The sequence below is a fragment of the Watersipora subatra genome, chromosome 4 (assembly GCF_963576615.1).
Source record: "Watersipora subatra chromosome 4, tzWatSuba1.1, whole genome shotgun sequence".
NCBI classification, from domain to species: domain Eukaryota; kingdom Metazoa; phylum Bryozoa; class Gymnolaemata; order Cheilostomatida; family Watersiporidae; genus Watersipora; species Watersipora subatra.
Window position 1 is genome coordinate 28,973,257 of NC_088711.1, and position 23,576 is coordinate 28,996,832.

The 23,576-nt window shown below is 36.2% G+C and overlaps 2 protein-coding genes across 2 annotated transcripts in view; both read right to left on the bottom strand.

The window, feature by feature from the left end:
- Window positions 1-675, bottom strand: part of LOC137394128 (sodium channel protein 1 brain-like) — a 76,717-nt gene extending 76,042 nt beyond the window's left edge. Inside the window, exon 1 of the mRNA XM_068080847.1 lies at window positions 647-675. Within this exon, the coding sequence (XP_067936948.1) occupies window positions 647-675 (29 nt within the window). The remainder of the gene's footprint in view (window positions 1-646) is intronic.
- A 9,052-nt stretch (window positions 676-9,727) lies between these two features.
- The window catches only part of LOC137393265 (probable ATP-dependent RNA helicase DDX49), a 49,031-nt gene continuing 35,182 nt past the window's right edge, over window positions 9,728-23,576 (bottom strand). The window contains exons 8-10 of the mRNA XM_068079733.1: window positions 20,592-20,680; window positions 16,343-16,414; window positions 9,728-10,648 (exon numbers count right to left, since the gene is read on the bottom strand). Of these exons, the coding sequence (XP_067935834.1) occupies window positions 10,511-10,648; window positions 16,343-16,414; window positions 20,592-20,680 (299 nt within the window). The 3' untranslated portion in view covers window positions 9,728-10,510. The remainder of the gene's footprint in view (window positions 10,649-16,342; window positions 16,415-20,591; window positions 20,681-23,576) is intronic.

Consider the following 23,576-nt stretch of genomic DNA (forward strand, 5'->3'; position numbering starts at 1 on the left):
TATATACAGTGATTATATACAGTGATTATATACAGTGACTATATACAGTGATTATATACAGTGATTATATACAGTGATTATATACAGTGATTATATACAGTGATTATATACAGTGATTATATACAGTGTGCGTGTGCTTTGATGGCCATGATTAAAACCTTTATGTAGCTAAGAGCCTAAATCAGTTTTTAGAGCGAGTTGACCGCGAGCGACTCGTTACAAGCGACTCGCTACAAGTGTATTGTAATTGAGCAGTTATCTTAATTATATAATGCTATAATTTATATACTTTCACAATTATGCGAGAACAAAAATACTACAAACAACTAAAACCGGAAAATTTCTAAATGTAAGTTTGAATCGGAAAATAAAAGCAACTCTAAATACGAGCCTCCAACTACTGGGGATACAGTAGTTGTATACAGTAGTTGGAGACTACTGTATACAACTACTGGGGACTTGTCAAATACAGTCGTCTGACATTTGGCTGCGACAACATGTCAATTCACAAAAATGTCATATAAATAGAAGAGAGAGTGATTCAACATTCTGCAAGATGGAATTATCGTAACTAGACAAATCAGGTCAGTTTATGCTATTTATTCAGAAAAACGTAATAAAGGATTGTAGCGAACTTACGTCTAACTCGAGAGCTGATTTCTCTTGGTCTGTCATGGTATTAGCACCGGAATAAGTAGAAAACGTAGAAAAGTAGTGAGACAGGCAGTTAATCTATCTCGTAGATTATGACTGCCTAGAGGAGATGTTATCTAATTAACGCATTACTTGTTCAGTGATTTACAAAACCGTAAAATCATGAATGTAATGCTTTATGCTTGATCATGTTGTATTACCGAATTTCGCACAACTGGTGAAAGTCCCTAAAGAACGGAAAAATCAGAAGGTGGCTAGCTGTACCGACACAGGTTTCAGAGAGTAGAGCATACAACTGTGTTATACCAAAGGAGTGAGTTATAATAGCGCATACAGCGGATACAGTTTATCAATATTTCTATGGTGAGGGCTCAATTTCAAATAACATCTATTGTGTCAACAGAGTCCGACTAAGACAATGCTGTGAATCGATTAGTAGCACTTTGCCGTTGATTATCAAAGGAAAGAACTGTTGATCTCGAGGCTACACGATGTAAAAGCTGTTTGTTTCTCCTGAACAGCTGTTGACCAAAAGCTGAATGTTATGCAGCATGAGAATGTTTTCAGAAGTCTGTTCTCATCTACAAAAAAATAAAACACTTCTTGGGGCCATAACAGATAAAATAATACAAGAAACAGTTATTAACAGTAAATCTTTACAAGTCCTAGTTGTGTATTTACCACACAGCAGCAACCATCATTAGTTTTGTATCAAAATACTGACTTGAGCTGCTCTATTTACAACCAATGGGGCTCTTGATAATGTCTAAAAGGTGTTTACACTGCCAGCCACATAATGTTGGTGTGCTGTCTTATAACAGTACAGCAGAAAGAACTTCCCCGACGTACTAGCGCAGGCTAAGTTACATAAAATGCCATTTCAGCCCTGAAATGCTATTTTTGAAATACATATTATAAAATAGCTTTAAAGGTTGACTTGCAACAAAATTCACATTACCGTTATTTGATATGAAAAGATTCACCATGTCTTACTCTGTTGTGTTGTAGGTGCCAAATATGTGGAAAGGTGATTACAAGCTCTTAAAAGCTCAAATACGAACAGTTAATCGCAGCCACACGAGACCGTCGTAGTTTGGATTCCTTTCCAAAAGGCTCAAATGTGATGTAGTTGTGAGAGATGGTTTCTGTTTACATTTTCTTGCAACCTTATTCGTCGAAATATTTTTACAAATATACTTCACGCATTCAATAAAACTATGTCTATTGTTCTTACACGTCTATTTTATCGTCATCGTAATGCTGTCACTTTTAGCAATGATATCTTATAACTTACCGTAAAAATTTGTTTAATTTTTTAGCCTTAGCTTGAAAGAGTACATATCATTGTCTGATAATCATGACGAGCCTGTTGGTCACTTGTGATAATCGAAAAGTGCTGCAAAAATTATTTGCGAAGTATTGGGTCACATGATCAGATCACGACTTGCCGATTAGACCAAACCGAAACAAAACTGTAAAGTAGCGAGCATCTATATTTGATACGGGGTCTTCGGTAAAACCCGAAGTGTTTGTCATAAACTAGTACTACGATAAGTTTTATATTGAGCTTTGTATTGGCCTTTCAATTCACTTGAGAACATACGTCACAAGACGATAACCAAATTTCGTGGCTACGTCATCGAAATAAAGAGATTCCAATCTACGGCGGCTTTTCGTTTTTGAGCTTTTAAGAGCTTGTAATCACATTTCCACATATTTGGCACTTACAACACAACAGAGTAAGGCATGGTGAGTCTTTTGATACCAAATAACTGTAATGTGAATTTTGTTGCTAGTCAACCTTTAAATATAAAGTTATAGAAGATTGCAACAAGATGAAATGAATACGTAACATGCAGTAATAATAAACATTGATTCAAGCCTTCATAAATTCAGCAACACATACCAAAAATCTTTAGCGAAATCTAGCCTACATAATATTCATACTACAAGGGTAACTGTAGGTAACGTAAAGAAGTTTTGAAATACAAAACAGTGAAACCAAGGAAGAAAGAACAGCGAACAATAAACTTAGCTCAGCTTAGTTCAAGGGATAAGATGGAGACCAAGATTATGGATTTTAATATAAGATATAAGGGGATATTAGGGGGAAGATAATAGACAGTGACTACTTACGTTCAACTGTGAGCATCAAATGACCACACGTTGGCTGCATTTACCTCCCGACCAGATTGCTTTATAACAACTGCTTTTCAATCACGGTGTTTGCACACTGGGAGTATAATGAAGCCATATTTGCTTTTTAGCTAACACGAGCGGCTGTTCGATAGCTCAGTATTCAGTTTCAGTTTTCATTAAGTGATTTATATTCAATAAAATACTGAAAACCAACAAACTGCAAGATTGCGTAAAACTGATCACGTGGCTGGGATCAAAAGGTCATCCGTCGCACGATGAAATAACTAGCCGATTCATTAACGCTCCAATGCCATTATTGCAAAAAGGAAGCAGTGTTGATGATTGCATAGTTTTATAACAAAACTATGAATATATAAAAACATATTATAGTTGCTAGTGTCACAGGGTTGACTGTAGGATACAGGTTGATAGTTGCTTTAATAACTGAGATAAAAAAAGTTTGGAGCCTAGAGGCTTATACTAATATTGATTTAGATATGTTCTTGCAGTGTAAAATTGTATTTATTAGTTCAAACTTATCATTTTAAAACCGGAATGGAGTGATAACATGCTAAAAATGTAATTAAAATATAGCCCTATATAAGTCAAATACTGAAAGCCCAGGAATTCGACAAAAATTATTTGACATGACAGTTTGCTAACTATAAAGATTTTGTTATACCAACTTCGATGCTGCTCTTTGTCTACAAACATCTTCAAGTCATTTTTTAGCAGAGAAGACTAAGGTTTGCAAAAATCAAGTCACTAAGCAGTCAAAGGTAGCATTATTTGTAGCAGCAAAAGAATATTTTATACTTTTTCATCTCATGGTCACGTTCAACACGCCACAATTCTGGGTCAAACTCCTATATTCTTGATTTGGAGCCGTTCTATTAAGTATAGACATAGCTGGTCAACTCGATCAAGGTGTCACACTTATGACAGGTTTGATTCGCAGATGATCAATATTGATACCATACTTTTCCATGACATCCTATTTTATTCTATTGCCCAGTAACTGCTTGTCTGATTTGAATAATAATTGTCAACAAGATAGCTTGATAGGAATTGTGCGATTGTGAGAAATACTAGACTACATTGCGCTGAAGCTGCCTATGTTGTTACTAAATGACTCAAGTCTAGGAATGTTTGTAAGTCTCTCACATTTTTTGTCACAAAAATGACCGTGGACTTAACAGTAGGGCAGTCATAGACCAATATTTGTCTTCTATATCGATTTACTGCAATGGTAGAGAGAATAGATTGTTCAGGGAGTTTCACCGCGTGATCAATATAACAACGCTTATGGCCTCATCTCAAGGTACAGCGCTAGAAAATCTGATAGTTTTGTTTAGCACTGGGACGATTCCTTCAGGCAATCTTCTGCTTTTGGATTTGGAATGCATAGAGCATTTCTTGGTATGACAGTTTTTATTAAAGAGTTATACAACCTACAAGGTACAGCTTTTAATTCAGCATGTATTTTGCGATATCCCTAAATCTCATTCCTTATATCACATGCAGTATGTAGCAAATTGCAACAACAACAATATTCTCAGGCATTTTCCCCAAATAATCTTCGCTACCCAAGCATATCTAGCATGCTGGATGTATTGAGCTCAGCGAGTGCAGCAATGATTCATAAGCTCTATGTTTGTTAAACCAGCTTGAGTTGTGAAACACATACAATGCGATAAGGACAGCGCGAGGAAGGCATGTCTATAAACGGCATCAATGCCCAAAGAGATATTGTGAAATAAAATAAAAACAAACCTTCTTAAGTTCTTACTTCCACAGCAGATCCTAGCTTAGCAAATGGCTACCAAAACCTAGTTTCAAATATTACAAAGGGATGATATACAAGCATCTGACAGAGTGAAATGGATAAGAGATGAAATTCTCACAAGAATGTAATTGCAAGGTAATAACTTTTAATATTCTGAATTATTTGTAAACTAAATCTAAATTGGTTTCTTTAGCCGGCCAATCACGCCATTCATAAGCATATCTTTAGCCTATCACACCATTCATAAGCATATCTTTAGCCTATCACACCATTCATAAGCATATCTTTAGCCTATCACACCATTCATAAGCATATCTTTAGCCTATCACACCATTCATAAGCATATCTTTAGCCTATCACACCATTCATAAGCATATCTTCAGCCTATCACACCATTCATAAGCATATCTTTAGCCTATCATACCATTCATAAGCATATCTTTAGCCTATCACACCATTCATAAGCATATCTTTAGCCTATCACACCATTCATAAGCATATCTTTAGCCTATCACACCATTCATAAGCATATCTTTAGCCTATCACCATTCATAAGCATATCTTTAGCCAATCACATCATTCATAAGCATATCTTTAGCCTATCACACCATTCATAAGCATATCTTTAGCCTATCACACCATTCATAAGCATATCTTTAGCCTATCACACCATTCATAAGCTGACATGACAGTTTTAAATGAGCAACGATGGAAAAAAACTCCGACTGTGCCACAATTATCAGGCTTCTAAAAATAAAACATTTGTGTATGAACTTATCGGTGTAATAATTAAACGCATTTCACTGAAATATAAGAAATTGACTCATTTCAGGTTTTCAGACTTTAAGTTAATACAGCAAGGTTGCTATAATTGCTATAGCAAGGTTGCTATAGTGATTCAACATGGTTTAAAATCACCATAACAAAATGCAAAACAGTATTAGTGTTTAGGCATTTAGTAGCCTCTGATCAGCTGTGTACAAAAAATGGTGCAAAATTTAGTCAGCCATCTTAAGCAGTAGTATTTCCAAATTAAATATAACCAACAATAATTTTCGTAAATTCATACATTTGTTTACTGTCCCTCAGCTGTAAATTTCAAACATGCTAATAACGGGCCAAGGTGGCATGCCAAAAATTTAAGTTCATGATGTTTTTAGATGGGCTTTGCAATAAACAAATAGCTAGTACACTTATCAATAAATGATGACACTTTCAATGGTATGCGACCCAACACCGTAATCACTCTATGGAGAATAGAAACCGTATGCTCGAACGCATTTGTAATATATATATATATATATATATATACATACATACATGAGTAAAAGCATAAGATCCGAGCAGAGTGATCAATGATAAAATCAAAGCAAGTTAAAATCAATAAAACAGACTATAACTTCAAGTAAAACACTTGATTACTATTAGTTTCATGCTTGGTAAGAGCAATCGTCAGATAAAGTGCTTGTACCAGTTTTGGTTCCTTTATAGACAGCTAGAACTATTAAAATTACTAAAACGTCCTAGCTGGATGATTATGGTCGTTAAAGGATTCATAGAAACATTAGGTTTTAAAACTAGACAGTAGAAATTTGCTAGAGTGTCTGCAGGTGCTGACAAGTTCATTGCGTTTGTTCATGTATGGCCTGTATATGATATAAAATTTTCTTTTATACACAAGGCACAGTTTTTAGAGCCATTGGCCAGCGGAATAGACTTCTCCAGTATTCTCCAGTTGATGGAATAATTAGTGTTGGAACCTTTTAGCCGCTATATGTGCTTGCTAAGTTCAGTGGCAGTTCTTTTATTTCGTTGTGTGAACGACGCTTTGTGATTGTTATAGCGCGTTTTAAATGAAGTTTCTGTTAGGCCAATGTAGTTAGCTTCACCATCGTGGGAGGTGACAGTGGCTTGATAAACTATAGCAGACTGCAAACATTTCCTTTTTGCGCAGTTGGCTTTTACACGACAGTTAAAAGAATTTGGTGAATTTTTTTCGGTAGATTATTATTTGCCTTTCAAGAGTTTTTGGTTGTGTGAGTCGATGATGTTTTTTACATTTTTTATACAGCTGTAGCTGATTTTAGAGTGTTCTTGTTGAACATGGTCTGCAATGGGTGGTTTTCAGGAAGTTCTTCTCTGACGATTTTTAAGAATTGTCTGCCGATGTTGGTTGCGACATGCTTGCTGAATGGGAGGTTATACCAATGAGAGTTACGCGGTCAGTTTTTCCTTTTAGTTTGAGGTGTTGTTGCTATAGGAGAGTATTGTAGTTTGTGGTTGTATCCACTACTCTTTAAGGCTGTTTGATAGATTTTGGTTGATGACTCTCGAATGTATTGCTGTCAGAGGAGAGCGCGCAAAGTCTGCTGTTTATACCTGCTGGTAAGTTTGTGATGTTTCTAGGGTGGTTGGATTTTGAGCTCACATAAATGGGCAAGTTATTAGGCTTGCTGAAAGGCGTATAATTGCCGTTGTTTAAATCCAGGGTAATGTCGAGATAGTTCACTGACTTTCTATTTGCATCAATTATAGTGATTTGCAGTCCATGGTTTTTGAATATCCCGCAGAGGTATTTTTTAATCTTTTCTACTTGTCGTGAAGTGTCTCTGATTATTCCCAGCCTGTCATCTCTGTACAGTCCGAATGAATTGCCATACTTTGCTGCTCATTTGCTTAGTATGAAGTTGCCGACAAGCTCACACGTCTCGGCATCCCATGGTTACATCAAAGTGTTCCTCTGAGGAGGTTTTAGACCAGCTGTCTTTGCCAGAGTATAACATGGACTTTTTCGCGTCTGTTATGATATTTCCGTCATACTCTGAAATGTTGTAATATTTACTAGCAAAGTCTAGGGCTGCGTCTAAGAGTCTGGCTAAGCTGGAAGGATAAAATTCTACGATATCGAATATTATGAATGCATGTTGATCTTTGTGTGGTATGTTCGAAAACCATTCAATGACATCTGTTGTTTTCTTCCATTGGTTGAGTTCTAGTTCTGCTTTGATGTTCAGATTTATGCAGTCTAAAATTTGCTTACTAATTCTGCCGAGTTCAGCTGATATATATAAATATATATATATATATATAAGTAAGGCTCGTGTCCAGTTATCCTAGCCTACAGACATTAAACTTTTCACAAAGATCTCAAGTCAGAGGTCTTAGTGATGCGGCGACATGCATGTGCTATGTACTACCAATGAAGTTCACCCAATTCTGTTGTTGTGTACCCTTCCCTTGTCTACACCAATCAAGGCAAAACTAACAAGCTTTTCCCACAACTGTGAGTTGTATGCAAATTCGAATACCAAAAGTGTACTTGATCGTCGACCCTCTAAAAGTAGGGCATCCGCAAGCACCCTTAGTGCAAGGCAGAAGACAACAAACTTGTACGTTTAAAAATCTACTGTAATGCATTAATCTTTGCTCAACCTTTTGAGTTTTTGCGTCATCAACTCAGCTTTTTTACCTGATTTTGGAAAGCCTTGTATTAACCTTTGAATAAACAATGTTACTATCATCTATTAAAAAAAAATTCTAGCGGCTGCTCCAAAGACAGTTGATGAATGAAGACAGTTGATGGGTTCGGCTAGGACAGAATTTAGAACTTTGGCCCTATTCAGCTGGTGACAGGATATGAACAAACAAGACATTTTTGCCTTTCTCTTTGTAGAATGAGAAGAATACCAGGACATTGAAAACTGACTTCTTAGCACAATAAAATGGGCATAGACACGATATTGACGGCTTCATTGTTTTACTGGAGGATCAATCACAGATCAATCAACAATCTGCTGCATCAGAACAAATAAAAAAATAGCCTACAGGCATTCAAAAACAATGAGCTACCATGACAGCAATACATACTGACATATTACACAAATGCTATTTAGGTTTGAATGGCCTGCCAGCAATTGATGACAAGGCAGAAGAAAAACCTTGTGCACAGATAGGTGTACTTATTACGAGTTGGAGTTAGTTTCTCCTAGTAATTCAGTCAAAGCCAAAAGATGTCCAAAGTCAAACCTTTACTTAGGATTGTCTTGAAATACGAATTTACAACATACCATGCAAAATGCTAGCAAATATGAAGCTCTAAACCCAAAGAAATTCTAACACATGAAGGTGAGGGTTTCTTGAAGTATTGCAGTTTTGCAAGAGAACAGAAAAAACCCCAAGGAAAACAAATAAAAAATTACAAATAATAACTGGTCAAAAAGGTAAGTTAATTTTAAACTTTATCTAGTTTGTGTTACTAATAAATTACGCTAAGGTATCTGTATCACCTCATTTATATCTATAGTTTCATTCACCTGTCATGGATATGAAGACATTTTATATGGCTTACTTTTGGGAGTCAACTGTTTTGCATCTCTCTATAACGAAAGCATGTGTCGTATGTAATCATTTGCATTAGATCTCTTTATAACGTATGCACGTGTCGTATGTAATCATCTGTATTACATCTCTTTATAACGCAAGCATGTGTCGCATGTAATCAGCTGCATTATATCTCCTTATAGCGCAAGCATGTGTCGTATGTAATCAACTGTATTACATCTGTTTATAACGCAAGCACGTGTCGTATGTAATCAGCTGCATTATATCTCTTTATAACGCAAGCATGTGTCGTATGTAATCAACTGCATTACATCTCTTTATAACGCAAGCATGTGTCAAATGTAATCAACTGCATTACATCTCCTTATAACGCAAGCATGTGTCGTATGTAATCATCTGTATTACATCTCTTTATAACGCAAGCATGTGTCGTATGTAATCATCTGTATTACATCTGTTTATAACGCAAGCACGTGTCGTATGTAATCAGCTGCATTATATCTCTTTATAATGCAAGCACGTGTCGTATGTAATCAACTGCATTACATCTCTTTATAATGCAAGCACGTGTCGTATGTTATCTTCTGCAGTATCCAGCAATGACTTGAACACATTAAATGAATTGCAGTATATTCCTACAAGTGTATGCGACCCGAATTATGACATATTTAATTAAAAAACAAAGTTGGGCCCGAATGAATTAACATTACATGTACAGGTTGGACTGTAATAATACAACGAAGCAGCCGGGCAATATGTTTGCATGGGATTCCATTACGATGTGTATAAAGGGCATTCGACTATCCGTTATAGTTTAGTCTTTCCAGTTTTATTATTTGACGAAATACTAACAGGAAACAAACTTACTGTAGTTATCTAATCCTATATATCGCCTTACAATAGATGGCTGTTACTATGACAACAAATATTTGCTTTACCCTAACGTAAATCAGCAAATCCACAAATAAAACATGTAAAATATTAAGTACATAACCAGTAATAATATCCCGCCATGATACATTGCCAATAACGCTAACATCCGTGACTAGGCAAGAGTGTTATAAGGTTTATTGCAGCTGTTGATGTACAATAAAGATCTTTCTATTAGCTGTTTCTTTCCTTCTGTGGAAACTATCAAAGCTAATCATAAAAAATAATCCGTATAATTTTGCATAGCAACAACTTGAGCCTATGATCTAATGGCCACACAAGATATATTTGCTATCGCCACAAACCTTCTTCCACAACCACAACATATGAGTGCATCAAATGTTTGTTGTGCCTCATTTGTGAACTTTATACTGTCACTAATAAGAATTTGTTAAAGCTATTACAGCATTAGGGTCTAAATAAAGCGGGATGAGCTAACAAACTGCAATCCAGAAACTCCCGGTAAACATTGCACATACCTTAAAAAGTTTAAAATGTTGCTTGTGATATACCGTATCTATTGGCGAGAAAGAAAACATAGCAATAAATACATGAATTGTCTGTCCAATACATCAGAGCGATAGCGAGCCTACGAACGATCACTCCACAGATGCTCACATACCAATACCTGACACGTACACATAAGAATGCCACATAGAGTCAGGTGGTTTCACTTGCGCCTGCCTTCGCTTCTGATTCTACCTTTCTTTTTGCATCTCGTTCTTGAGCCTTGGCAACAGCTTCTTTTCTTCTCAATTTATTTCTTTTCTCTCGCAGTTTATCCTGTTCATCTGGGTCCTGGGAAATGTACAAACAACAACTGACTAACCGATCTAGACCGTGTTTCCATAGCAATAAGGATTCTCAGCAACTATATATTGATAATAGATTATAGATATTGATATATTGATATCCATAACTTCTTGAGCAAAATCTATCTATGTAAATCTCAAAGTTTGTCATCGTCTGTCGTCTGCTCAGATATCCAACCAGTAAAAGCTATTAAAACCTTGGAATGAAAAGCTCGCTTCGTGCTGGATTTGAACTCACAGAGATTATAACCACAAGTTTCTAACCACGCATTTAACCACTGAGCTACGCAGTCCTTAAAATTCTATTGCTCTTATCATATACCGCTCTTATTATTTACCGTGCACACGCTAAATGACGTATTAATTGATACATTGCACCCACGGGACAGGATGCCCGTTATAAAATATTTTTTGCCTAACTCTATGAAACAATGCTTTTTCGTCTTCACCATACTAGGGTGAAGTTGTTTTACGCCATATGATATCAAAAATAATGTCTCTCGAAATTAAAATTTGGCAATTGTTGTACAGATTACGATGAAATAACAAAAATGTCGATATGCTATTTTGCCGCTATCTCAGTTCAGCAGTACCCGTTATGGTAAAAACGGATTCGCAAACGGATAAGTGACAAAAATTTTGTTAAAGGTTGACTTGCAACAAAATTCACATTACAGTTATTTGGTATCAAAAGATTCACTATGTCTTACTCTACTGTGTTGTAGGTGAAAAATATGTGGAAATGTTATTACAAGCTCTTAAAAGCTCAAAAACGAACAGTTAATCGCCGCCATTACGAGACCGCCGTAGATTAGAATCTCTTTCCAAAATGGCTCAAATGGGACGTAGTTGTACAAAATGCCTTCTGTTTACACTTTCACGCAACTTCATTGGTCGAAAGATTTTCACAAATATACTTCACACGTTCAATTAAACCATGTCTAATTGTTCTTACGTGTCTATTTAATCACCATTGTAATGCTGTCACTTTGAGCACTGATATTTCAAAACCCACTGTAAAAATTCGTTTAATTTTTTAACCTTAGCTCGAAGGAGTGCATATCATCCTCTGATAAACATGAGGAGCCTGTTGGTGACCTGTGATAGTCGAAAAATGCTGCAGAACTTGTTCGTACTATTTGGCAAGATGGTTAGACCAAGCCGAAACAAAACTGTAAAGTAGCGAGCATCTGTATTTGGTAAAGGCTCTTCGGTAAAACCCGAAGTGTTTGTCATAAACTAGTGCTACGAGAAGTTTAATATTGAGCCTTTTATCGGCCTTTCAATTTATGTGATAACATCACGTGACAAAGCAATAACCAAATGTAATGACTACGTCAGAGAAATAAACTGATTTCAATCTACGGCGGTTTCGTGATGGCGGCGATTAGCTCTTCGTCTTTGAGCTTTTAAGAGCTTGTAATCACATTTCCACGTATCTTGCACCTACAACACAGTAGAGTAAGACATGGTGAAACTTTTGATGCCAAATAACTGTAATGTAAATTTTGTTGCAAGTCAACCTTTAAAATTTTGAAGTTTACTAAAATACATGCTAAAACTTTCTTAAAGTACGTGTTTAGTAAGCTAAATTCATTAAGCTTACTAAATGAAGCTTTGAGACTCGTCTGTCTCGAAGGTAAGAAACCTTGTTCTACATTGTAATGCTACATTTTCTTGCAGATCATAACCACTATATGCACTAAAGTTATTGTAGGTAACTATAGCCACTAAGGTTAACGTATTGTTTTGTTGCTATTTTTTAATGACGATGATTTTGATGACTTTTCCAGGAGGTGATTGCATTAGATAATTACTATATAGGTTTCTATACCAGTTTATACATCTATATGATATTTTCGCCTTATGATGCCAACACTGAAACAAACTAAAATCATATAATTATATACCAAATAATTTTTCATTGTAATCGTAGCAAAACAGACTATATTTAGCCATTACTTGCTGATGATTTCACATTTACATTTAAACACCTCTACAGTTGTATTTTTCCTCTTAATTTATTTCAACAAAACGCTTCTTTCATGATATGAAATTTAAAAGTTACAGCTGTTTGGAAACCTTGACAGTTGTTTTATTTTTTCTCTTAATTCATTTGAACTACACAAAAACATTTTCCTCACGATATGAAACTTAAAAGTTGGAATGGTAAATGCTGTATATATATGTTAAATAAAAATGGATTTTCTGACCAAATACTTTTTTATAACCCGGGCAACGCTAAGCATTCAGTTACTCTTCACTATAATAAGAGTCGTGTCCATCTGTCGCCGCGCTAAGAGCGTTAGGAAAAATTGCACCATGCGGAATTCAAACCCGGATATTCAGATTCTCAGTCAAGCACAAACCATCCGCGCCTCAAACATCCGCGCCACAACCATCCGCACCAATTATTCTTAGATGTGCGACCACCTTTGCACACCTAAGAATAATTGTGCACATAGTTATTACTCATGACGGTCTCTCATGACGTACATGACTGGCAGCATACCAGTTGTCATAAAAACAACAATAGAATATCTTTTAGCCTTTTAGCAAAAGAGGATGAGAAGAGAGGATGAGAGAGCCAACAACCTCACACCTACATGTATACTCTTGCTGGCAACTAGCGTTATCACATCACTAACTGAATATAAACCACTAGAACACATAACTAGTAGTTTTAAAAATTAATCGAATAGAATTTGTGTTTGTTATTCAAAAAACTATGTAATGTTAAAGAGGTTTACATAGTAAGATACATACAATCCTTTCTCTTGCTAGGCTGGATGAATCAAGCTATCCAATTATTAACTAGCTGTTAATTTTTACACATTTCACTCATGCTCTGTAATATCGCTACAGAGAGGACAAATGGTGCAGATGTGGCAACACAAATGCTAATTATGAATTGAGTGGTTTTTGGCTTTTGATTGTCTGCTTGTGTACAGAGAGGGTGCAAGTACTGTGAAATTAATTGCGATTATGCGTCACCGTAGTAAGGTTGTGACCAATACTTTAAAAAAATCATAACTGCGCGTTGATATGGCCTCCGATATGCCGAGACCTACAATGTAGTTGCAGTAAATGTTTACCTGGATATACATGTGCTTGCATTAGCAATGCAGTAGCATTGCCATGCAGTAATGCAGTAAAATTGCATTGCATACTTCTACTACTGCTCAGTAAATATGCAGTACAACTATTTTCTAATGCGCAGTAAGCAGTATTGGTGCATTGGTGGCATTGCAGGTGTTGCTAGTGCGCATTTCATAACAGTAGTAGGAACTTTTGCATTATACACTGTACATAGATGCACAGCAGGTTTGTAAAATTCCGCCACAGGATCAAGTACAGTATGCGCTGCTACAACGTAAATAATAAGTTCCAGGACCGTTTACGTTATAGGGATTGTACGTTATAAGAATTATAGTAAAATACATGTAAATTGCCTAATCCGTTCCAAGATCTTTCCAAACTCCTCCTTTTTGGGCATACAAAAAGAAAAAAACTTTACTTAACTCTTTTAATTTGTGGGCTGTACTGTAACTGCAGCATTATTGGTTTGCACAGACAACCTTTCTCCTTTTTATGATCAATTTCACTGGTTTTTATAGACCATGATTGTGGTAATTCTACAATAGGTTGATGGGGAGCACACACATCTTCACCATTCATTTACAACGTTTTACTTATTTATCTAAACAGCAATGTGTACTCTTCAAAGTAAAACTAATAACAAATATTTTATGCATTTACCAGAAAGCAAAACATAATATTTTACAAAAAAGCGGTACTACTCGTTTGTCGTCTATTTGCATCCAGAGGTCAAGGTTAGGATAAATGAGAGATTTTGACAATACTCCAACTCGTGGCATTCGGATTGGTAGACCCGACGTTGTAACACCTGCACTAATCGATAACCTTGGTATTTATGAACAATGCGTAGCTACTCTATTATATGTTTTGTCGACACATCTGACGATCTACCATGACGAGTTAGATTGTTGCGAAAGTTGTAATTGTATATAATACCCTACAGGATGAAAATATTCGCGGAGTTAAGTTTGGCGCAAATTGCCTTTTTCATGCATGTTCGCGGACTAATTTATTCGCGGATGAACACAATCATTTTCTATTAAGGGTTATCTCTATTGCAGCTAGCAATAAAATTAACCCTTCACGTGCCTACGCTGACAACGAGCTGACAAATAGCTGAAAATTAGCTGACAACTACGAGTCGATCATGCTAAGTATTAATAGCTAAGTATTTAATGAAAGCGATCAGTTTTTAAACAAACCTTTGTAACACCTGCAATTCTCAGTTTTTAAACAAGAGAATAAACTAACGCAGTTAATTATGGAAAAACGCATCTGCACCGCAAATCAAATACATACCACAATGTCCAGATCAGAATCATTATCGTCATCAACTTCGGTATTAGAGGTTGATGGAGTCGATTTTAATGTAAAAAAAGGTAAAGGTAAAGAGATTTTTGCGATGACGACGCCATGCCGAATAACTTGTGACAACGTTGAATAATTTTGTAAAGAAGTGTGATGCATTGGCAATGGGTTAACTCAAAGCCCGGCGATGATTTAACAACAATTTGGAACTTAGCTATGTTTAATACTTCTGCCTGGCAGCTAGTTTTTAATTGGAGGCAGTAGTTATTCTCCCTTGTGTTTAAAAGTATAACTGATTATTCGTGGAATTTAATAATTCGCGGAATAGACTGTTCGTGAAATTCCGAATTATTAAATACATCGAAAATTTTCATCCTGTAGGGTAAGTTAGTATAACGCTATACGCACAACTTTTTTATTTCGCAAGTGCGAGATGGATTAATGTTTAAATAGAAGTTGAGAACTCGCCCGACTTGGCACTTTACATTATATGGAATTTTTATGTAGTAAGAAGCAATACCTTTTTACATAAATCTTTTACGTTATCTACAATTTACGTTATATGATGTATACGCTATCGGAGTGTCTACTTTATTGAGATGACTTGGCAGCAACCATAACACAATTGCAAAATGTAAATGCTGATCAAACTTGAGTGTGAGTCGGCGTACAATTGATCACAACTAGCATGTTATATATGGTTAAAATTATAATCTATTATGATTTTAATACATAATGTTAATAAAGATACTATGCAAAGACCCTAATTTCATCGATTGGAATGGTGATTATGCCTGACTGTCTATTCTGACACGCTATAGGAGCTAGAGCGTAAGTTCATGCACTTGCTAAACATCATAGCAATCACTAGCATCTGACAATGCAGTAAAGATGCTTGCAAAGCCAGTAGTACCAGTTGATCTGCAGTATCAAATTCGAATTAATGCACAGTTGCAGTACACATGCAGTTTCAAGTTTTGAAGAAAGCTCATTTGTAGTATACATGAAGGACTGGGTTTCAGGTAATGCCTAATGAAACCGAATACGCAGTAGATCGCAGTGGGTAATTTGTAGCAAGATTGCAGTAGCAGTAAAAGCCTACTGAGCATCAGAATGTCGTAACATGCTGCCAAGTTACTGTGTACTGTACTGCAATGATGCAGTGCAGTTCTAATGCATCACAAGCCTGCACAAGAGCAAATTACTTTGTAGTAACAAAGTAATTTGCTCATGACACGAAACTTATCATATTCAGCTCAAGTAAACAATTTACCTGCCCAGCCATAATCTGTCGAATTCGTCTTCTTGTCTGTCGCTGCTCACCAAAGTTCTTTTCATCCAGTCGCTAAAATATTGCGTAGTACAGCGTAGTGTAGCATATCATAGTGTAGTCAACAGCTTTGTACTAAGCTATAATTGGAAGGTAGTCAGTTGGCTTGTAGACAACAGAATTTCATACCATCAGTAAAAAGACTATCAATAAACTCGCTAACTTGAATCATTAAACAGCTCTAAGAAATTGCTTGATGATAGAACTTTATTGGTTGTAGTTAAATACTTCACCTTTGAATTTATTAAAATACCATGAATGACATTGTGATTTATAGTTAAATTGTGATTTATTGTTTACTAAATTAGATTTATCACCCAGGTGATAACTGCCTCCTGATAAAAGGCTGAACAAGGTAGAAAAGTAAAGCTTTTGACATCTTTGGTTTAGAGCTGAGCAGACCGGATGGCATCCATTTTTTGAGCTCATACTGCCACTTGTTACCTACATTGGTTGCATTACCGTAAAACCTGTATTTGAATGCCACCCTTGAATGGAACGCTAATTCTATTTGTCTATTTGAAATTCTTAATCTTTACGAACCCATAATAGAAAGTGATCAGTAGAAAAGTGTCCACAAAACCGTACTAATAATGACTCGGTTATATCAATAATAATTAATTCGTTCATTGTTTCTAGTCATATCAAAGTCGATTTTCCAACTCGAAGTCTAAGTTTTTCATTAAAAACTTTGATTACAACACCATAAAAATAACCAGTAACTGTATAAAGCTAAAAACAGTTATTTGTTTAATGCGGTCTTGATACTTTGAAGTATATAAAAACGTTTTAGCAATTATGATGCTTTGAACGACTTGTGCTAAGCAAGCATCCGGCTAACTGTCTATCACTATCTTTGCAATGAGATTTTCAGATAGCATTGCGACGTAAAAGTTTTGCTCTGCTAAAAATGTTTAGACGCTAATATCGACTAGTTCAGCAGTGCAGAAAAATAGGTCAGGTCAGCAGACACTTTGGAAGGTATAGTGAACAGCTAGAAGAGTTGATGTCGCACCGCCCGAAGGAGAGTGCAAAATGTGGGCGACATTCGATTCGCCAGTGAAAGGATTAAATTTATCTTCTCAAAATTATGACGAAGTGTTTGAAAAAAGACTAAATGATCATTTGAACATCTACTATATAAATGGCAATTGTTGTCTGTGTGTGTGTCCGCCTTATAGAGTACCGTACTTTTCGGACTATTAGCCGCTACTTTTTCTGACGGTTTGAGCCATGCGGCTTATATAAGGGAGCGGCTATTCTGTGGTTTTTTCTTTCACCGCTAGGGCGCATTAACAGGAATCTCCAGTTAGTGCGCCTCTACATAACCTATTAATTATTTTTACACAAAAATCACGTGATCTCCGGTTAGTGCGCCTCTTTACACTGTTCCGTTTTAAACAGCAAAGTTGCTGCCGTATTAAAAAGTGTCGTCCTGAGTTTTGCGGCCTATACAAAGGTGCCTATACAGCACAGGTGTCAAACACATGGCCAGCGGGCCACATGTGGCCCACCACGTCATTTTATGTGGCCGCAAGAGCTTAATTACTCATTCGCACGCGACGGAGTTAACTCCCGTATTTATAACGTTGCTAGGGACCCAACGTGAGTTATCTTGCCTCTGAAATTTATCTATTCATTATATCGTTATTTTTAAATTACATAAGAATAATTTTGATTAGTCAAAATTAAAATTTTCTGGCTAATCAAACAAACATACAAATATGCCCCAATGATTTCTCTGGCAAATGTTATAACTGAAATACTACACCCATTTCGGCATCTAACTAAACCGAAAATCATCGCGGTCACTTTAAAATTTATCGTTCGCGATCAATTTTTTTCAACTCCAGAGGTAAATATGTAGATTCAGAAGGGATAAGACAGTGAAAGACTGCATAAATCAAATCGAAACATTATTTTTAACGTTTCAAAGTTTTTACTAACTTTTAATTTTGTCAATTTGAATCGTTATGCTCGGATAAAAATGCCCTTTTTAGGCTGTCAGCCGTAGTCAGACTAAAGTTATCATTCAATCTTGATAAGATCATATTGATTCTCAGAGCTGCCCCTGAAGTCTGAAAAGCCAAGAACAGAGTTACTGAACATATTTTTATTATTTCAAACATGTTTATGACAGTTTATTTGAGTTATATTGGGATGTAGATTTGCTATGCTTTGAAGGATAATACTCGCGAAGAAAAATTCGAAATTAGAGTTTCGTGATTTTTATGTTCATGACTAACTGTATATGTATAACTGATATTCATAACTTTGCATTGTATGTAATAAATAAGTAATTTTAGTTAAACACTGTATATTTTGCAATTTTTCTGGTGCAAGTCTAACTTTGTTTCAGCAAATAGCAAATAATTTTTTTGCTTTTTGCTGCTTACATATTGATTTTGTGTTGCTGCTGTTGCAATTATTTAGTGTTTGCAGGTTTAATGTGTGTATGCAAACAGATTCATGTTCTTAGCAGCTGATAATTTTCGATTTTACTGAAAACAAAAATTATGAGCTGCTATATAATATTATGCCTGTGTTAATGGGTATTGCGTAATTTTTCTGATTTTTTTTTAAAACAAATGTTCTGCATGTTTTGCTGTGCAACTGCTCTGTTTGAAACTTTAAGTAATAAAAACTCTAAGTAATATCAAAGACTAGTTAAAGTTATTTTACATTATTTCACATTTCGTAACAAAAATAAGTTACATCTGGCCCTTTGAGGACAGCAATTACGCTGATGTGGCCCTCGGTGAAAATGAGTTTGACACACCTGCTATACAGCTATACAAATGTACTACTTATTAAATTAAATAAATTAATGAGTAGTAATTTACATGCAATTAATATTTACAGCCAACGTGTACCGAGAAGCTCACGTGAACAATTGTTTCTTGCGGCCACTGGAAAAAACGCAGTTTTCACTTACTAAATTTCTACATCAAAAAGGTAAGTACTTCTTATTCAATGTTGTATTGTCTATGAATTGCCACAATTCCAATAACCCTTTCACTTGCGTCCATATACAAATTTAGCTATCGGCCTACTGCCAGCCACTTTGCCGATATTGCTTCATGATATGTATACAGTATTTTTTCAATTTCAAACTCCACCTGAACGTTTGTTTTGGTTATACATTTCATTTTTCCAACATGTTAACAAACACTGCTATGTAAAAAAATTATTGTATCTATACTTTGTGCATTGATAAAGCGATGTGAAGCTATGAAGCCAAAACAATCCTCTACAATGTTCCTTATTCTTACAAAACCACTACTTTCACCACCATCAGAGTCAGTGCTGTTATTGTTATTTTAATTATCTGTGTAATCACAAAAATCTGAATCGGCTATAATGTTATCAACATAAGTAGTTATTTGTTTTCTAACTCGGACGCGTTTAATGAACTTAGAAATTTTTTTTGTTTTTAGGTTGGAAATTCCCAAACAAAGATTAAAATATTAAACTTTAGCCTAATGCTACAGAGAAATCTTAGGACAACACTGTCACTACCATAAAGGTCCTAAAGACCGTTGGTTATGTTATCAACGAATAATAAAATTCAGTTACTAGCAATTGCTGGTAAAGTCGCAAAAATGCGTCTACGCGGTCGACCATAGAAAACGCATAAATGAGTCTACTTCAGTGAAAGGGTTAAAAACGTTGGCAGTGGGGGGGGGGGTCGGCGGCAGAAGTGCGCGATCGTCAACTGCAAATATAGATGGGTATGAACGGCTGCGTGAGTCTAGACACATGAATCCAGAATATTTACTAGATTTTACACGCATCTAGCTGTAAAACACATTGCAGATTCCCATCGTTTTCCCCAACATTATTGACATGTATGTGTATGCATACTCTGATCAGGGCAACAAGTTCAGTAGACTGCATATTTGGAGTTGTTTTACAATATGAAAGACAACTCTCAATAAACCTTATGCTGCATGTGAATCCGTCTCTGTAGGCGGGTAATGCAGCTAGTTACCTCTAATAAAGCACCATTCTAAGGGAAGGGTTGGAAAATAGAGCACCACGGTGTTCAAATAAAGGTTTTACGGTAGTTTGAGTAAACGCTTTTTGACAAGACAAGACAGCTCTTTACCCGCTGTCTGGCACTCCGGTAGTCAAGCATATATGAGACACGAGTTTCAAAGAGGCATATGATAAAATCAAATATGTGACTTACTATTTCAGCCTCTCGTCGAGCTACACCAACTTGCAGCAAGATCTTGCTGACTTCCTTCTCATCAACTGTGAACTCCATTAGCTTGGTATCTAGAATAATAACCTACAGTTATGACACTAGTCCGGAATCAATAACAGACGCTAAGGCTGTAAGAATGAATTGTAAGTATAAAACCTTTTTTTGCTGCCTTTTCTATATTTTCCAGCCAGTTTTAAGAAACAAATAAGCTTGTAAACAGTAGAAGCATTTATTCAATGCTAGATATTGAAGGGCTTCTCCTCATGCCAGCATTAAACAGTATATAGCGTGACTTGAGCCTATGAATGATTTTAAGGGTATACAGTGTGCGTTACTACAAAGTAAATAATTTGTTCTAGGAATGTATGCGTTATAGGGATTGTACGTTATAAAAATAGTAAAATACATGTAAATTGCCTAATCCGTTCCAAGATCTTTCCAAACTCAATCCTCTGGCCATGTCAAAAGGAAACACTTGGCTTGACTCTTTTAATTTGTGGGCTGTACCTGAACTGCAGTATTATTGGTTTGCATCGACAACCTTTCTACTTATTATGATCAATCTCACTGTTTCATAGACCATGATTGCAGTAATTTTACAAGTTGATGAAGATTGCACATTTTTGACATTCCTTTACGATTTGCAATTTTTCTAAACCGCAGTCTATTCTGCAAAGTAAAACTAATAACAAATATTTTATACATCTACAGTGAGGCAAAACAACAAAATGTATTCACTATAATAAACAGTTCTACCAGTTCGTCGTCTATCTTTATCCAAGGGTCAAGGTTAAGATAAAAGATAACTTTCGACGATACTCTAACTCATGACATTTAGATTGGTAGACCGACGCTGTAACACCTGCACCAATCGATCGCCTTTGTATTTATGAATAATGTGCAGCTACCCTATTCTATGTTTGGTCGACGCATCTGACGATCTACCACGACGAACTATATTGTTGTGAAAGTTGTACTTGTGCATAATATGTAAGTATAACGCTACGCTGACGTTTTTTGCAAGTGTGGCGAGATGAACTAACATTCAAATCGAATTTGAAAACTCACCCGACTTGACACCTCACGTTATATGGAATTCTTTACGTGGTGAGAAGCAAAAACTTCACATTAATTTTTTACATCATCTGGAAATTACGTTATAGGAGCGTCTACTGTATTTATGTATTAGTATGTTAGGAATTTCTGGAAAATCTGTTGCAAGGAAGTCCATGAATCACATTTGTAATATTATCAGTAACAAACGACTGCGCTAAAAACCTTGAAAGTGTTTCTAACACAGACATGAACTTTGTAGCAAGTGATTCACTACAATGATTGAACAACTCCTCAATCTTCAATTTTTTGATAAACTTTCAAATTATTATTACTAAAAAATAAATTCAATTCTATACAGCTATAAAACCAGCTCAACAGATCAACATCATGCAACACTATTCTATTGTAACAAGTTTAAAGTTGGTTAGAACATGTCATTCTAGCGAATCTATCATCAATATGAAATGATTCGCTCCTCAAAGATTTTGGGATTAGTAACTAATTAGTAATTAGTGTTTGCTCCACATTGAGTTCAAGTTAAAAGATAAGCGTTGCACAAAGCAGCTCTGCGGTTCTCATAGTGTCATATTGCTCACTGTTTACCCAATCCTTGGTAGCAAATTGTTCAAGCACATTTAGTCAGAGAACCAGTCACAAACATATCAAAAACATTCCTAGCTTTAAAAAACACTTTTTTAAATTGTCTACTTTTTTATTCTAACCAAACCTAGAAGAAGAGCGGACAACTTGTTATGTCTCATTGCACCATAGTTCATCAATGTGGATGCTATGCCTGCAAGACATGAGAAATGCCTGCAAGACATGAGAAATGCCCGCAAGACATGAGAAATGCCCGCAAGACATGAGAAATGCCTGCAAGATATGAGAAATGCCTGCAAGACATGAGAAATGCCTGCAAGACATGAAAAATGCCTGCAAGACATGAGAAATGCCTGCAAGACATGAGAAATGCCTGCAAGACATGAGAAATACCTGCAAGACATGAGAAATGCCTGCAAGACATGAGAAATGCCCGCAAGACATGAGAAATGCCCGCAAGACATGAGAAATGCCTGCAAGACATGAGAAATGCCTGCAAGACATGAGAAATTCCCGCAAGACATGAGAAATGCCCGCAAGACATGAGAAATGCCCGCAAGACATGAGAAATGCCCGCAAGACATGAGAAATGCCTGCAAGACATGAGAAATGCCCGCAAGACATGAGAAATGCCCGCAAGACATGAGAAATGCCCGCAAGACATGAGAAATGCCCGCAAGACATGAGAAATGCCTGCAAGACATGAGAAATGCCTGCAAGACATGAGAAATGCCTGCAAGACATGAGAAATGCCTGCAAAACATGAGAAATGCCCGCAAGACATGAGAAATGCCTGCAAAAAATGAGAAATGCCTGCAAGACATGAGAAATGCCTGCAAGACATGAGAAATGCCTGCAAGACATGAGAAATGCCTGCAAGACATGAGAAATGCCTGCAAGACATGAAAAATGCCTGCAAGACATGAGAAATGCCTGCAAGAAATGAGAAATGCCTGCAAGACATAAGAAATGCCCGCAAGACATGAGAAATGCCTGCAAGACATGAGAAATGCCTGCAAGACATGAGAAATGCCTGCAAGAAATGAGAAATGCCCGCAAGACATGAGAAATGCCCGCAAGACATGAGAAATGCTTGCAAGACATGAGAAATGCCTGCAAGACATGAGAAATGCCTGCAAGACATGAGAAATGCCTGCAAGAAATGAGAAATGCCCGCAAGACATGAGAAATGCCCGCAAGACATGAGAAATGCTTGCAAGACATGAGAAATGCCTGCAAGACATGAGAAATGCCTGCAAGACATGAGAAATGCCTGCAAGACATGAGAAATGCATAAAATGATAAAACTAA